Source organism: Aptenodytes forsteri, unplaced genomic scaffold, assembly GCF_000699145.1.
Source record: "Aptenodytes forsteri isolate BGI_AS27 unplaced genomic scaffold, ASM69914v1 Scaffold11, whole genome shotgun sequence".
Lineage (NCBI taxonomy): Eukaryota > Metazoa > Chordata > Aves > Sphenisciformes > Spheniscidae > Aptenodytes > Aptenodytes forsteri.
Genome location: NW_008794155.1, coordinates 1,158,810 through 1,174,108, shown reverse-complemented (window position 1 = coordinate 1,174,108; position 15,299 = coordinate 1,158,810). Strand labels below are relative to the sequence as shown.

General features: G+C 40.6%; 1 protein-coding gene across 1 annotated transcript in view; it reads left to right on the top strand.

Moving 5' to 3' along the window:
- The first annotated feature begins 6,981 nt into the window (after nt 1-6,981).
- The window catches only part of KYNU (kynureninase), a 60,132-nt gene continuing 51,814 nt past the window's right edge, over nt 6,982-15,299 (top strand). Inside the window, exons 1-2 of the mRNA XM_009279656.2 lie at nt 6,982-7,131; nt 12,499-12,688. Coding sequence (XP_009277931.2) covers nt 7,051-7,131; nt 12,499-12,688 — 271 coding nt within the window. The 5' untranslated portion in view covers nt 6,982-7,050. The remainder of the gene's footprint in view (nt 7,132-12,498; nt 12,689-15,299) is intronic.

The window sequence follows — 15,299 nt, the reverse complement described above, 5'->3', positions numbered from 1 at the left end:
CGTTCATTAATTCCACTTGAAAATGCTGTGAACTTTCCAAATTGAAATAGTGCTTTATAAAACCAAGTTTAGTTTTGTACTAGTTTTGAGTCTCTTGAGAAAAGCACACCAAGAGATGTAACAAACATGATGTGTAATTATTCAATTCTAAATTATAGTAGAATTTATGTATAAACTATTTGAAGATGTTGGACAGAGGAGGTGTAGGAGGATAACCTAATTAAAAATAATGGCACAGGCGCTTCTTGTTCTCTTACTGCAAGTAAACAGGTGATGGATTTGCAATTAAGTGTGTGATGTCTAAGTGGTAAATGCATTTATGCAAAAATTAGAGAACTATAAAATTTAGGACCTGGTGAAATGTTCAGGAGGATAGAAAAACTCTGGGTTGTTTTAGAGGGATTTTACTTGGATCTCTAAGAAGCTGGGACAGCTAAACGTATTTACTTAATTGCTTACCTAATTGAGAGATGAGGCTTCTTCATAGCATAAGTTGTTAACTCATTTCTGGAATAAGCTGGGTTTTAACCTTATTCTACTTTAGTAAGACAAACCCTTTTAACCTGTAGCTTGGCAGGCTTTCTTTTATATAGCTTAAAGAAAATTGATTAAACTTCTTTGTTTTTCTTACTAGACATTAAATTATGTACCCAAAATTTTGGTGTGTGCCTGGTGCTTGATCGCAGCATTATAGCACCAAAGGCTTGTGATTACCCAGCATATTTTCTGCATAGTTTGATATTAAAAAATGCATAAAGTACTTGCATAAGCACAGATTTTTACAAATACGTCTAATTAATACAATTTGAAAATGCTTTTACTTCCTTTGCTCCTGAATTTTTCAGTCTAATTTCATTAAAGTGGAATACTTATTCATGTGCTGCTTTCCCCAATTTTGGCTTAATTGTTTCCAGTCTGTACAGCCCAGCTGTCTGGAGATGTTTATTACTGAGTAAATGTATTCTGGAAGGAAAGAGCCTGGCTAAATTGCTGGAAAGAAAAATTCTACAATCTGACCTTATCAAGACAGGATCCAGAAGGTTCTTATTTTTCATTTTGACTGCAGACTGTTAGCAAGAAAAAAAAAACAGTTCAAAGAAGTTAACTAAAGTCTATCACAACAGTCAATGGCGGGGGGGAGAAGAGGGGGGGGGGGGGGGGAAGCACTGTCAAACGCTTATAATCCATTCTGCAGAATTGCAGAAAAAGTGTTACATATCCTGTAACAATACAAAGCTGTTTTCTTCTGGCTTTGGAAAACACAAATCTATTCTACGCAAATGCACTTGGTATTTAGGGAACCTTTTAATATACTTTAAGTATATGATAACACAGAATGAGAGTAGGGCATCAAAGTATTCAATAATATATTTTGAGTGATCTTTAGCAACTCTCCTGAGCATTTATAACTTGGTAGAGGGAAATGCACTTTTCAAAGATCATGTGCAGTCCCTATGGAGACCTGTAACCTTCCTCAGAGCAATTCACCACAGACTGATAGGTCTGATCACAGCACAAGTGAGACAGTCAGTTTAAAATGCTCTGGAAATGCTCCGAGAATACTAATAGGAGCCCTGCGACTGCTGAGTCACCGCCTGCAACCAGGGGTTTAGGCAAAGGGTTATTTGAGGATTATAAATATCGGTAGGAAGTTGGGTATTGGCAAAGCTTCGTTTAAGACCTTGGCCGGTTTGCGGTCTGATTTGCTGCATAATCAGTTTATAAGTTAATCAAAGATAAAATCTTAGGTTAGGGAGGGCTGAGAGTCCAAATTTGGGGATGGGGAGGGAAGGAGTGAATGTATGGATATCAAAAGGCTGCTCTGAGTGGCACAAGAACCTGTATTTGTTCTTCTAGAAAGAGTTTGGTACTTATCTGTCATTCCTGCAGAAGCTGCTGAGCTTATGAATAAAGGGCAAGGTTTCCTCCTCACCTCTGTCCCCTCCAAGAGCGATGCCATGCCCCAGTGGTCTCAGTGCAGGAGCTTGTTGGTTTTCTTGTGTTATTTGGCATTAAAGTATTTTTCAGGAATTTCAACTTTGCTGAAATGATCTACCACTGTTTGAATGTGTGCTGTTAAAGGCCCTCTCATAGAAAGCTGCAGAATGAGTTTCTTATCATGTATGAATATATCCCCTTCCTAAGCCACTGCTGGCTTTTTATGGTGGCCTCCCCCAGGTATCACACACCACTTTGCTGCCTGTCACGATCCTTTATGTACTATTGCTTCCTCTGCTGCTTGCAGGCCATCCAGAACAGTAGCACGCTATTTAAATCAGGCATAGCCCGTCTTTGCAATTTCAGCTCTTGGAGGGTTCGGATGCGCGTGGTGCTTCTCATTAATCAGTACTACGCTGTGTGTGGCACTTTTTTTTTCTTCTTCTTTTTTTTTTTATACAACACACATGTAGTACAAGCTCAGCTTATTTTCTGACCTGTCTTTTCTTCCTTCTTCCCTCCCTGAGTCTTGCTCCAGATGGTAACTGCTGCAAGAGCTTAAAAATAAAAATGAAAGTGTGAAGTGCATTCACTTTTATGGAGCTGCAAACAAGGGGCAGGGGAAGGAGGGAAAATGCACCGGGATCGTTTGTCTACCTCGGTTCAGTTAATGTCCTCAGCTATGTCAGCCTGCGATGGTATGAAGTGCATCATAAAAGACACGGTGTACAAATATTTAAGAAAAAAAGAAAGCTCTGGTGTTGTGGGGAGCCTCTCAATAAGGTCTTGTTATTATTACCCCATGCTTCTGGCCTGTAGCTGATTTCCGATTTCCCCTTTCTCAGAAGCTCTTTGAACGCGGGCAGGAAATGTGCTACAAGTAGATGAAGAAGTTGGCAATTGTCCTGTACTGTGAGAGTCCGGACACGCAGCTGGTCGATTGGTGGGTAAGGACCTGCAGATGAAACAGTGGCTATATAGAAAGAGGCTATATCTGCTACACAAACACCTTTACCTGACTTTGAGAGGACCTTGGAGAAAGAGTAGTTGGGAGATTTGCTGTGAATCCATCCCCAAAGCACTCACATTTATTTTTAAGAAGGTTATGTAAAACATAGCAAGCAGCTGCCGTGAGAAAAGTGGGTGCCAGGTCCCCCACTTTGCTTTCAGTCTCTCAAATGCCCCCTTGGCTGTCATACTACTGCTCCCTCGGGAGGGGACGGACACATCCCCCTTCCTGTCCCTGCCTTTGGTAAAAACGGCTTGCAAATGTCCTCGCTGTCCAAAGCAAACATTAAGACCAAATATTTGACCAGAGGGGGAAAAAAAAAAAAAGCAGCTCTTATCCTTTGCAAAACATTAAGATAAACAACAGTGATAAACCATTCCTTTTAGCAAGAGGCTTTTAAAACATATGCGTATGTGCATTCAGCCTGGAAATGCGGGTGAGGGCATCAGAAGTACAGTCGTCTTTTATTAGTAGCAGCTAACTTGGAGAGATACAAGGAAGTTTCATCTATTCAAAATATGTTCTCTTGCTGTTGCAGCTACCACGGAGTTATCAAAGCCGGGGGGGAATTACTGTTCTTGTTTTTCTTTACATAGAAATCACTTGACCCTGATTCCTTTATGGACCCTCCCCTTAATGTGGGGTATTACTATTAGTGCAGTAGTGGAATATTTCTCCCTAAATGTTACTGCAAAAAAGTAAATAATTTCTTATTTCTATTCTTTCTTAAGGTAGAGTCTCTACGGAACAAAAAAAAGAATAGATTTTAAAGGACAAATACTACGCTTAAAGACTCAGAAAGAAATGAAAACGATAACTGATGCAGAGCCTGAAGAAAAACAATATTAGGAGCAGGTCACATAACAGGGAAAAATCCGTATATATTTAAGGAGGTGTGCCTAACAGTCCAACTGAAAAGAAAATAGGGAAAAATGCTTCAGACAAGCAAGAAAATTGCAGGAGCTCACTGTGGCCACCCAAAAGGCAGCCAATAATTTAGCAGGAGCTACTAATAACTGCTCCATAAATAAAAAAAACACCAAACCCACAACCTTTGATTGTAGGTATAGAGAGTTAACTCTCTAGAAGGTAAAGCTAAATGGACTGAGTGAGGGTTTTTTCAGTCTTGACCAAAAGTCAGAATCACACGTCCAGAGTGATCCGCTGCTGCAAATACGCCAAATATGCGTGTTCCCTTCAAATCACTTCAGAAACAAAATATAACTCTCCAGGGTCTGGGAGGGAGGAGAACAAGGAAAGTGAGAGCAGGTGTAGGGCATCCTGATCAAGTAGGGTTTAAATGCGGCCTGAGATAAAAGATGAGCTTTTCAGGTGAGCAGTAGTGTTGATGGGGTGGAGAGAAAACAAAAGTGGTAAGAAATTTGGTGTAGCAAGCTCAGCAGAAAGAAGACCAAAGGTTTTATGCTGTTGTTTACCAACTCACTGCTGTTAGGCCTGAGGTGAAATGCATCGTGCCATTATAAGGTGCAGATGGCATGCTTTAAAAAATAGCTGTGGGGCTTGCCTTACAAATACAGACAGCCTTAGTTTTTCTAAGTATCTGTGCACTGAGCAGAGCCCTGTGCTGCAGGTGCAGTGTGTGCTGCTTGGACACATCACTGCCTTGCTGCTCCTTTTCAGACTGTAGAAGCCACAGTGTTTTCCTGCCCGAGGGTCTTCTGGGCCATCTCATCCCGGGTAAGACCTGCCTTTTTCTGTTAAAGAAAATCCTTCTTTGTTTGCTGGATCATTTTACCCTCTTGACAGCAAGAGCACCCTGGGCTAGCAGTGCCAAGGCAAGCTTTCATGACCTGATGGACCAAGTGTCCTGGCATCCCATCTGGCATGGGGTGGGTGTGCTTCAGGGCACCCTTGCTCATTTGTTGTTGTCACATGTCTTGAGAAGGCGGCATATGTTTTGTCAAATTAATTTATTACAAGTTTTACTGGTGTTCCTGTGGAAAAGCTCACATAGTTGCTTTCAGTCAAGGGACAGGGCTCCCATGACAAGGGCTTGAACGTGCTCTGGTGAACCCGGGGCTGGCAGTGATGGATGGCAGATGGGTATCACAAATGGTTAGGGTGAAGGATGAGATGAAGTGGTATCAGCATGCTCATGGATGTGTCTGGCAGCGCATGGCTTAAGGTGGTTAAGCACCTCTGAACGAGTTGGGGAAGCTGTAGGTATGAGAAATGTGTCTGCCTGTCCACCCCTTAATTCTTTCTCTGCCCCATGTACCCCATACAACCCTCAGTTACAGACACACAGAGCTCATCTTCCAACAAAGCTGCAAATCCTTTTTTTTTCTTTTTTTTTTTTTCTTTTTCCTTCTCTAAACTGTCTGTCAAATGTCGCTGCCTTCCTATCACTCTCCTAACAGCCCCTTTGAGAGGGTGATGGCAGGGCTGCCCTCCGTTGCATCTTTTACCTTCTCTCTGCCACATCAGCCAGTGCCCGCTGGGACTTTGGCCGTCTTGTGTAGCCTCACTACCTTGCACGTTGGTCTCACTATGGCTTGCAGTGACTCCTTCTTCTTTTCCTGCCCTCTGGTTACTTCACAACATCACAGGAAAAAAGAAATACAGAGCATTAGATTAGTTCTGCAGCTAAAAAAGGTACCAAGGAGATACGCTTGCTGATTTTTTGAGCCTTGAATTTAAGGGCAAAAGTTTTTGTCTTTGTTTTTCTTTTCATTCCATCTGAAGAGTTGAGAAGAACAGCTGGGAAGAAGGGGTCAATATTCCTACTCTCATGAAAGTCTACAAACATATGGCCTTTGCCAGCACAGCTGTTTTCCTGCAACCATTGACAATCAAGGGTAAAACTCAAGACGCTTTTTTAAAGGAAAATGCAGTGGGAAATTTTCACTCTACTGTTTCTATAGTTTTATTTCCAAGGGCAAACTGAAAAGTTGCAGTGTATTTCAGCTTGTTTTGACCTAAATGGCCAACCAAACAAGAAACACCCTTTTAGGGTGAGTGTGACATTGGATCCCAGCTCAACCTCCTGCTTCTCTCTCTTCGCCCAAATTCCTGGTGGTACAAAGTTTCTTGAGCAGCAGTCTTGCTGGTGGAATAAACAAGACAAGTTAGTGGGAAGTCCAAAAAATCATTTGAGAGTGCAAAACAGGGTAAGGATACTACAAGAACTGCTGGATGGAGGTTACCTTTATTTTGGGTCAATATTAAGTGCTTTGTGTGGTGGTTTTTGTTCTTCTAGCAAAGAAGATGAAATGTTACAGTTCAAGAGCGTCAAATATATTGGTGCTTACTGAAAATGGAAATCCAGATAATAAACAAGCATTACTGCAGGGGTCTGTGCGTGCAGAACACCAGGATGGAGTTGTAGCTCTAAATTACATTGTTAGTCCACAGCTCTGACGCGTTTGCCTCTATATCTCTCCTCACTGTTTGGTGTTTTTTTTGTGTGGGTCCTCCCCCCCCTGTTTTTTTTTTTGTGGGGCCCCCCCCCCCCCCCCCCCCCGAAACTTCAGAGGCTGGATAGAGAGAAACTATTTTTGTTGCCTCCAGATGACTACGTTCTAGCTATGTGTAGGAACGGGTGTCATTCAAGCTTGAATGGAGGGGATTGGGCTAACACGTGGCTGGTTTGAGATAATGTTTATAGAGAGTAAAGAAAGATATCAACTCTATTCTTCTCTAGTTTCACCTCTAATTCTTCTTCTGTCTTCTACCCTGGCAAATCCATGTTCTGTGTAAATTCCCACCACTCCCTCTGCCACGTGGCTGCGAACATTGTTGACTTCTAGCTGTTACGCTATCGATCCGCTCCTTCACTGAAGCGAAAAAGTTTGGTTTAAAACCATTTTCATTATATATGTGTGTGTGTATTCTTGTGCCTGTATGGGAGAAAGGTACCTTCTTAATTTAATCAGAGCTTTAAATTTTGCCACGGTGACAAAGGAGAAAAAAAAAATACACTTGTTTTTTGGTTAACTCTCGGAGGTCATGTGCTTGGTCGCTGTGCGGGTCAGAGTCTGGAGGAGCAAGCACGTGACTGTGGCTGTTTCTTCATGCAGCACTGAGTATTTGCACAAGAATTTCATCATCCTCTCTCAGGAACGGCTGCCAACCGCAGGGTAATGTGGTTTCACTGTGGAGGGGAAAAGATGAGTTTTATGCGTAAAATTACTTTTAACACCAAAACACTTCTTGACATGAAGGTCAATATGTGCCTAAATTACTCTAAGCAACTGGGTTTATTATAATTCCTCTCTGTCACATTCCCTTGCTGTAGCTGTGACACTGTGCTGTGTAACTTATTTAATTATACAGTTGTGTTTGCTGCTGTGTATCTGTTGTTGGGTGTGTTATGAATATTTAGGTTTTTCTTTCTCCGCAGTTCTGTAATTTAAACAAATTCACTGAAGTGTGTTTAACCTGAAGTAATCTAGAATGTGCGTTGCTTTGGGGTGTGCTTTTTTAGGAACTTCCTTCTGCAAAATGGTATTCACAAAAGCAATTTTGTTCGTGTAAAGATGGGAAGGAGAATCAGCCCTTACGCATTGTGCGTTTCTGTAGTTTTCTTCGTTTGTTTTTAAAACAACTTCAATTCACGGTGCTATTGGTGCTTTCAGTGGGTGTATTTTGACAGCATGGACCTATACTGCAAACTTGTGCACTTATACATGTGTACACCCCCAGTTTTCCTTCCAAAGAGTTCATTTGGATGCTAACCTGAAAATGTCAAAGGTCTGTGGGCTGATCTGCATTTAGCAACCTGGTAAACAGCTATTGGAGGGAAGAAAGTGCAGGACATGCTATTTCCATGATAAACTCTCATTCTCTGAGGATATTGATACAGCTTTTTAAATAGGGATTCATTGCATGCCTGTCAGCACTGTGCTGGGTAGAAAGACTGTGAGTAACATCTTGGAATATTTAAAGAAAATGTTTAAGGGGGGTGAGGGGACTTCACAGTTTTTTAATAAAGACATCAAGATACAATTATAGACAGAGGGTAGATCTATAAAAATATTGTAAGTGGATGTAAGAATAGGACAAATTATCATTCTTATAATTAAGCCTAATGGACCTTTCTGTGTAAGTTTGATAAGATGCCTTGCTAATATTCACACAATTTTTTTCTATTTAGTCAGTAAATTATGCATAAAGGACAAAACAGAAATAATCACCCAGACATCCGCGTCACTTGTGTCTGACTAATTCTCATCCATTGTCTTTTATAGTTTTAAAATGGGAGATGAAGTAGCAGGGCTGATATCTGTGCTGATAAAATATGTAATACTGACTGTTTTCTTAATTTAAGTTGCATATGCTCTTTTTGAAAATGAAAGATTGCCAACAGTCATTGGTGAGTTCCTTACATTGAATCAGTATGCAGTAGAGGCAAATTCTGTGGAATAGTCAAAAGAGCAAAGAAAGAGCGTGGAAAAAAAAAAAGCTGACTTCATGTCATCTATATTTATTAAGTCAAACAGTGTAAGGAAGTTTCAAGGAAAGGGAGAAGAAAACACCAAACACCAGAATGCTTTTTCCAGAGTAGGTGGTGGAGGCAAGTTGTTTCTCTTAAAATGTTGATTATTTTGGCTTGAAGTTGTATGAAAAAAATCCTGATAAGGAACCACATTTGTCAAGGTGGGAATTACATTTTGCACTGATGGGTCTGAATTTTAATTTGAAGAGGATACAGAATATAGTTTTCAGTTAAATGAAAATAATTGGATGGAATAAAGGTGTGCTGTTCTCATACAAATGTATTTACATGTAGAAAATAACAAATGACTCATGAATTATTGTAAAATAATTGCATGGAACTCTATTCTGCAACAATTAATGCAATAATAATGCCAGTCAGAGTGGGGGGAAAAAAAAAAAGAAGAAAAAAAAGAAAAAACCCAAGCAATTCTGGGATTCCCTCTCTATGAAGCCTAATTTCCATTTGAAGGACAAAAGTACTTTCTTATTCTGGTCTCAGAATTGGATCTCTGGGATTTCATTCCTCAATAGGATTTTGATTGATTTTATTTTAGTAGTTTTATCTTATTTCATAATGTTTGTATTAAATCAGATACCTCTGAGCACTTAATCATTTTTAGCTTCTCGATCTTTGTATTTAATATTATATTTGCTGTCAAAATTTAATATAAATAAGAATCATAATAAACGAAAGTCATTGATCAGATGCAGCAAGCTACAGCAATGACAGGGAACCAAAAACCTGATCCAGAAATCTTCGTCTGTAATAGAGACACCTATTGACTTCAGTGGGTTTGGGGTCAGGCCTCAAATGGAAACAAAACCCATCTATGCTTGCGAGACAGGTCAGTGGATGACCTGGAATATGATAGCCATTAATCCCCTGTAATAACTGTGTGTCCTTACTGAAAAATGGTGACTCGTAAGACAAATGGGAGGATGCTGCGCTGCGTTCACATGGTGTAAAGCAGAGAATCCACAGACCAGATGAGAGGGATCTGGTGTATAAAACCAAACTGTCTTTCAAACACCCTTATCATCTATCTCCTGATCATGAATTGCAAGGGAATTAGCTGGCATTGCCTGTGTGGGCCCCAGGAGATAAACGCTGGAGACTCCCAAACCTTCTTCATAGGCTGTATCCAGGAGAGGACATAGGTGACAGCAATACCAATGCTGCACGGTCCCCCTCCTAGGGATCGGGGGAGCTGAGCATCACTGAACAAATATCCCTAACTCAAGTGAGTCATCTGCTTAGAGAGATTAAAAGGCTCCTTCCCTTACTTCAGGAGCTATGTCACTGGGGAGCAAAAAAAAATCCAGGCATTAACTTGAGTGGGAAGGAGATTGACTGTGTAGAAAAGACTACACAGACTACTATGTGGTCCTTTTATCTGGAAGGAGACAGTCAGGGATACTTGATTTCCAGCCCCTTCTCCAAGGATTGTTTCCATAATCTGCATTAAATACTCGTTATTAGAAATAAAGGATTATATCTTGATTATGTATGTACTGGACATGCTTTGATAACGCCTATGGGACCAGGAAACCCATGCTAGTGTTGTAAATCAAAGAAATAAGCCTTTGGAAACAAAATGTAGTTTTACTTTCCAAGTGCTGATCCCAATATTGCTTGAAAATAAACCCCGATTTACTGATTAAGCCCATGGGTTCTTAAAATTTGCAATTTACAGAAGTGAAACTTAAGTTACCTTACAGTGTCTTTAGGTTGTAACGAGGTGCCTGTATTAGTGACGGCCATAGTGTCTGTGAACCTAGCTTGCTTTTCTAGATGTTTCACAACACCTACTGGAGGAAATAAAGATCTCTAAACCATCCTCCCTGACGACTGCCAAATGAGGTTCAGAAGGTCAGTACTCTTCTGACCTGCAGAAGAGCACACATGTTGTTAGCAATACTGCAGCAGGGGAGCTGGCAGAGGCAGGGTCTTGGACTTGCTGTTCAGCTGAGGAGGAACTGAGAAGTGGTTCCCTGGGGAATAGGGAGCCTGGTCACTTCTCTCCTGGGGCTTTCAGCGGGGTGGCAACTCTTCCGGAGGTGGCTGGTTGGCTGTATTGATTCTAGCAAGCTCAGCCACTTTAGCATCACACCCAACTACTTGTCTAGGTGTAGCCCTCCGCCTCCTAGAAGCCTTGAAAAGCACTCTGAGAACCAAGATGTTCAAATATCTTTTTTTTTTCAACCATTTTTGCCATTTTATTTTCCTTTTTACCAGCTAAGGGGTGATTAAGATGAATGAGTGGGAGTGATAAATTTGGCGACAATGAGGAGGTGTGAACAACCTGTGTGGAGACAGCACAAAAATAGGGTATCCCCAATACCTCCCAGGAGAGGGTGAACATTAGCTAAATGAAAACTGCTGTATTAAAAAGCTCTACTAGCATATTTTTTTTTGACTCTACATGCTGATGGGAGAGGAAAAAATTCTACTGTGTAAGATACCAAGTCTGGAGGGGAAAAAGAAAATGTTTTCATCATAAACTAAATGATAGCAAATTAAACCAGGTAACTAGTGTCATGCTGGCCATTTGGCTAGAGTATAAACAGGTTTACATTAATTGGCACTAATGAGGCTGTGCTATTTGGGGGTTTATATTTAAATACCAACTGTTGTCCTTCCCATATGTGTTGATGAAGCTCTTCTAGATGGTCTTCAGGGATTGGCATAAAAATTTGATAAAAAACCTTAATCTGCATTTATGTATTGGCACCAAAAAGAATAAAGACAAATGTGTCATAAGGGATTTAATTTTAAAAAATATCTGTAACTTGGAACACACCATCACACTGACTTTCAGAACCCCTCTTCCACACAAACCCGAGCTAGGTTAAGTAACAATGCATGTAACGCTCAGCTGGCTACAACCCATATAATCATCTGTTGTTCTCTCCACAGCTTGTTTCTAGATAACTGTCTGTAATATTCTATTGGTTTTAAGAAAAGAGAGCTGGTACTTATGGAAGATATGTACTTTAAAGAGTTTTCTTTCTCACACAGAGGGGAAAAAGCTATATTGTCTGGTGGCTCTATGCTGCATGTTGTGTGCTAATCTTGTCCTATTTCTGCCTATCCCCTAGAGTTTTTCTGTGGCACCAAAACTCTTGGGGATGTTTAAAAAGGCAGTGAATATTGTGTGGTCTAACTATACAGTTCCCTAAACCGGGGAAACCACTAAGTACCTCAGTAAGCCTCTTGACTGCCTTCTGCAACAGAACGCAGCAGGCAACACTGGTGAAGTTTTGCCCTAAAGTACAGAGTACGTGTCATCAATTTTCTTTGCCAATAGATCTGTAAAGCCAAGTGCACAGATGCGATCTTGACCACAATGGTGTCTGAGCATTACAGTTACAGAACTATTCTTCTTATAAGGATCATTGAGCTTGTAAATTTTGCAGACACACGTTTGGATATAGAAACTATGGTCTGCCATGTTTGCAGTTTGACTTGGGCTTCTCTCCTTTCCCAGGACAAATGGAGTTAAAACACCAGGATATTTGGCATAGCTAGAAGGAAATATTAATTCAAAGTCCTGGTCTTGAAAGCTACGTTTCTAACGATGCCTTTTTCTGCCATCTGTATCCTGCCTGCTCTGCCCTTGTACGTGAGCACGGCTGTACACAAACGCCCCCTTCTATTTTTAAGGAAGAAAAACTAAAAGAGGCTGAACATTGCACAGCCTGGAAACAACTTCAGTACAGCTGAGCACAGACTGCAGAAACAATAATGCTGCCTCTGGTTTCGAGATCTCAAAATTGTGAATGACGCTTCAGTGTTTGTAACTGCTATCGGTCTGGTGGGAGAACTTAGAAGCTGCTGATACAGCTTAAAAAGGGAAGAGTGTCATATCTATAGAGAGAATAAAAAAAGCCTTTGGGGTTACAGCAATATGTTGCCTTGGAAATACTTGAATTGATCAGTTTTACCATTCTATTCAAATATGTCACTTTTTTTAAAAAGCTTTCCATCAAGGAAGTTTGGGTCTTGAATGATGCACCTTTACTGGCTGCTTATCAGCCACTTGTAAATATGCATACTGCAGAAGCTAAACTGTGGCATTTCTCATTTTAAGGTGGAATTGAATGACCTGAAAATGGATCCATCTTCTCCTGTGTTACCAGCAACCATTTTAGAGCAAACTGCCTTGCGGCTAGGATGCAGTCCCGCAGACAAGAAACTTGCTTTTCACTTAGATGAAGAAGATGAGCTAAAGCATCTTCGTGAATGTTTCTGTATCCCAAAAGTCAAGGATCTGCCTCCAAGTGAGAATTATAATTACAGTGGGGGAGCAGGGGGAAAGGGTGGGGCTTCACATCTTCTGCCTGTGTTTATCACAAATCTTTGGAAATCATTGTCACTTATGAGATAATTGAGCAATTGCAGTCATATCTGAGCACAGTATGTCCCTGATGTTGCTAAATTAATCCATCAACTTATTCTAGCACCAAAAGCTTTATGCTCTCATTCCCATCCTGAATAAAATGCGAGGATACAGTACTTACATGGTGCTTATGCTGTCAGTCAGCTGCTTTGAACAATATAGTGACTGATTGAAAATTATAGGCAGAAGCATTTTTGTCTAATGGTTTCGAACGGCAATGTAGCTTACAATAGTTCGGAGTAGTTGCTTCCTTGGTATAATATAGTTTGGTATTATCTATCTAGTTACAATTATTTTAGTTAATGAAAGAGATGGTACATATATTAACATTTATGCCTTATTGTTAGTAGTGGAGATGATTTTCTTCCTGAGGCCAAATGGAAGACTGTGCCTTAGAAAAAATAATTGATCTGAGCAAATAATTCATAATGAAACCTTTTATTTGAAGATCTTTCCTACTTTCCTCATGAATTGCCTACAAATAGGTAACTGCATATGGCTTCAATGTAGCCATGCAAAATGGTTCTCCAAATATTTCTGCTTCATTCCTGGTCTGTAGGTTGTTTCAAGGAGTCTGTGGCATGCCGGGGCATGGGAGCAGGGGTATTTTTGATTGCTTTATTAAGAGAGGACCTGGTGTGCAGGCAGGGAGGCAGGAGGGGTATGCAGGAGGGTTGGCAAGCTGAGAGGGAAACATTTGCTTCAAGTTAGCACTCCTAGCCTAGCGAAAGTACAAAACATTTCCACGAGTTTTTTTTGTACGCACCACTGCTGCTGTGTCTGGCCAAAATCATGCAGGGAAACCTGGTGGGAGCACGCACCTATGCAGGCAGCATGGTCCTGGGCTCTTCTCCTGCTTCCCAAGTCCTGTCTGGGTTTATTTTCAGCTCACAAATAGATGGGGAGCAAAAGCTGTCCCTGCTCTGCGGGCCCTGGTCATTGCACGCTGGAAGCTGAAGAAATGGCGTATTATTTCCTTAGATGGTGAGCATACATAGGCATAGTCATTCTCCTCCTTTTCTGCCTTGGCAGAAAGAATCTATTAAAAATTGAAGGAAAAAATATCATGGAAGTTTCTTGCAAAATATTTTCATTTTCTAATAAATGCAGACACAACTTTCTGCAGATTTTTTTTTTTCCTGAAAGGAACAATACTGATGGTACATGAGAAATTACAGATACATTCACCAGATTATGTCAAGTAAAGATCTGTGACAGAAAATGGTATCAGTTGTCTGAATTCCTGGATGTCTTTTGAAACTATCTTTGTCTTCAGTATCTTTCTGCCTAGAGATGATGAATGTTGGGAATGCAGTCTGCTCCTGTCCTAAGGACAGGAGGATGATAAACCTTGGTTCTCTATGTACAGGTGGTATTGGCTTATCTTTCCCCACATTTAAATCCTTGAGTTTTACTATTTATATTATTCAGAGCAGAACTGGACACTTTATAAATATTTAAACTAGGTGCTTCCTCCGCACAGAGGAGGTGTTCTCAGCCTGTCTGCCAAAAAGTCATTTTTTCCTTTTTCCCTCTGGTTGCTTCAGAGGGTTTCCTAAACCCCATCTGTTTGTTTGGGTATGATATTCTGTACTCAAAGATGCTTCAGCTGCCGCCGTGCCGCTGCAAAATGTCCCTCCGAAGCTGGAAAGATGCTGGAAGGCAGCTCATGTGGCCGTTGCACTGCTGCCCTTAATCTGGCTGCACTGTGGAAATCCAGCTCAGCTAGGGCACCTGAACTTGCAGCCGTGTCTTTGAATGCAGCATTTAAAACATCTTTCAAGAATATGAAAACTTTTCAGTGTAGTGTCTCAGCAGCTTCAGATTAAAGACTCTTCCGAGAAGTACGTAGAGGTTTTGATACCCCTGTGACAGTTTTCATTGCTTCCCTTCCAAGCTTTATTATTGTTTGTTTATCAATTACCATAATATTTAAACCCAAAGACTGCTGCTGTGGTTTTTTTTCCCCAGTTACTATAATATTTAGTCCTGAGACTGTGTATGTATATGTTTTAGCGAAGATAAGCAGCCTACATAGTAGTACCAGTTGAACAGCACAGAGAACCCATCATTCTTGTGTTCCCAAATTGAGGAGCTTTTTCCTCCTCTTTTTCCCGTCTCTCTTTTTCCATGCTTCAGCTGTCATTGGGAACAGCTTCCCTGCTGAAAACAGCAGGGATTGTAAATATATATATATATATTTACATTGTGAGTCTATACGATAGAGGCAGATCTCCCAGATCGCCCATGACATTTATCTGAGCACGGGAGCGGATCCTAGATAACATGCTTCTGAAGATAAATGTCATTACAGATATTCGCCATCAAATACGCTTTATATATTTACATAAAACATTACAATGAGGTTTTAAAATGAAGCTTTACAAGAAGCAGATGAGAACATCCATAGGAGACAATTATAAGATTACGTACATAAAAATACTTAGAAAATCATAATAGTTTAGTTTAGCTATCAACTTATAAACTGTCAC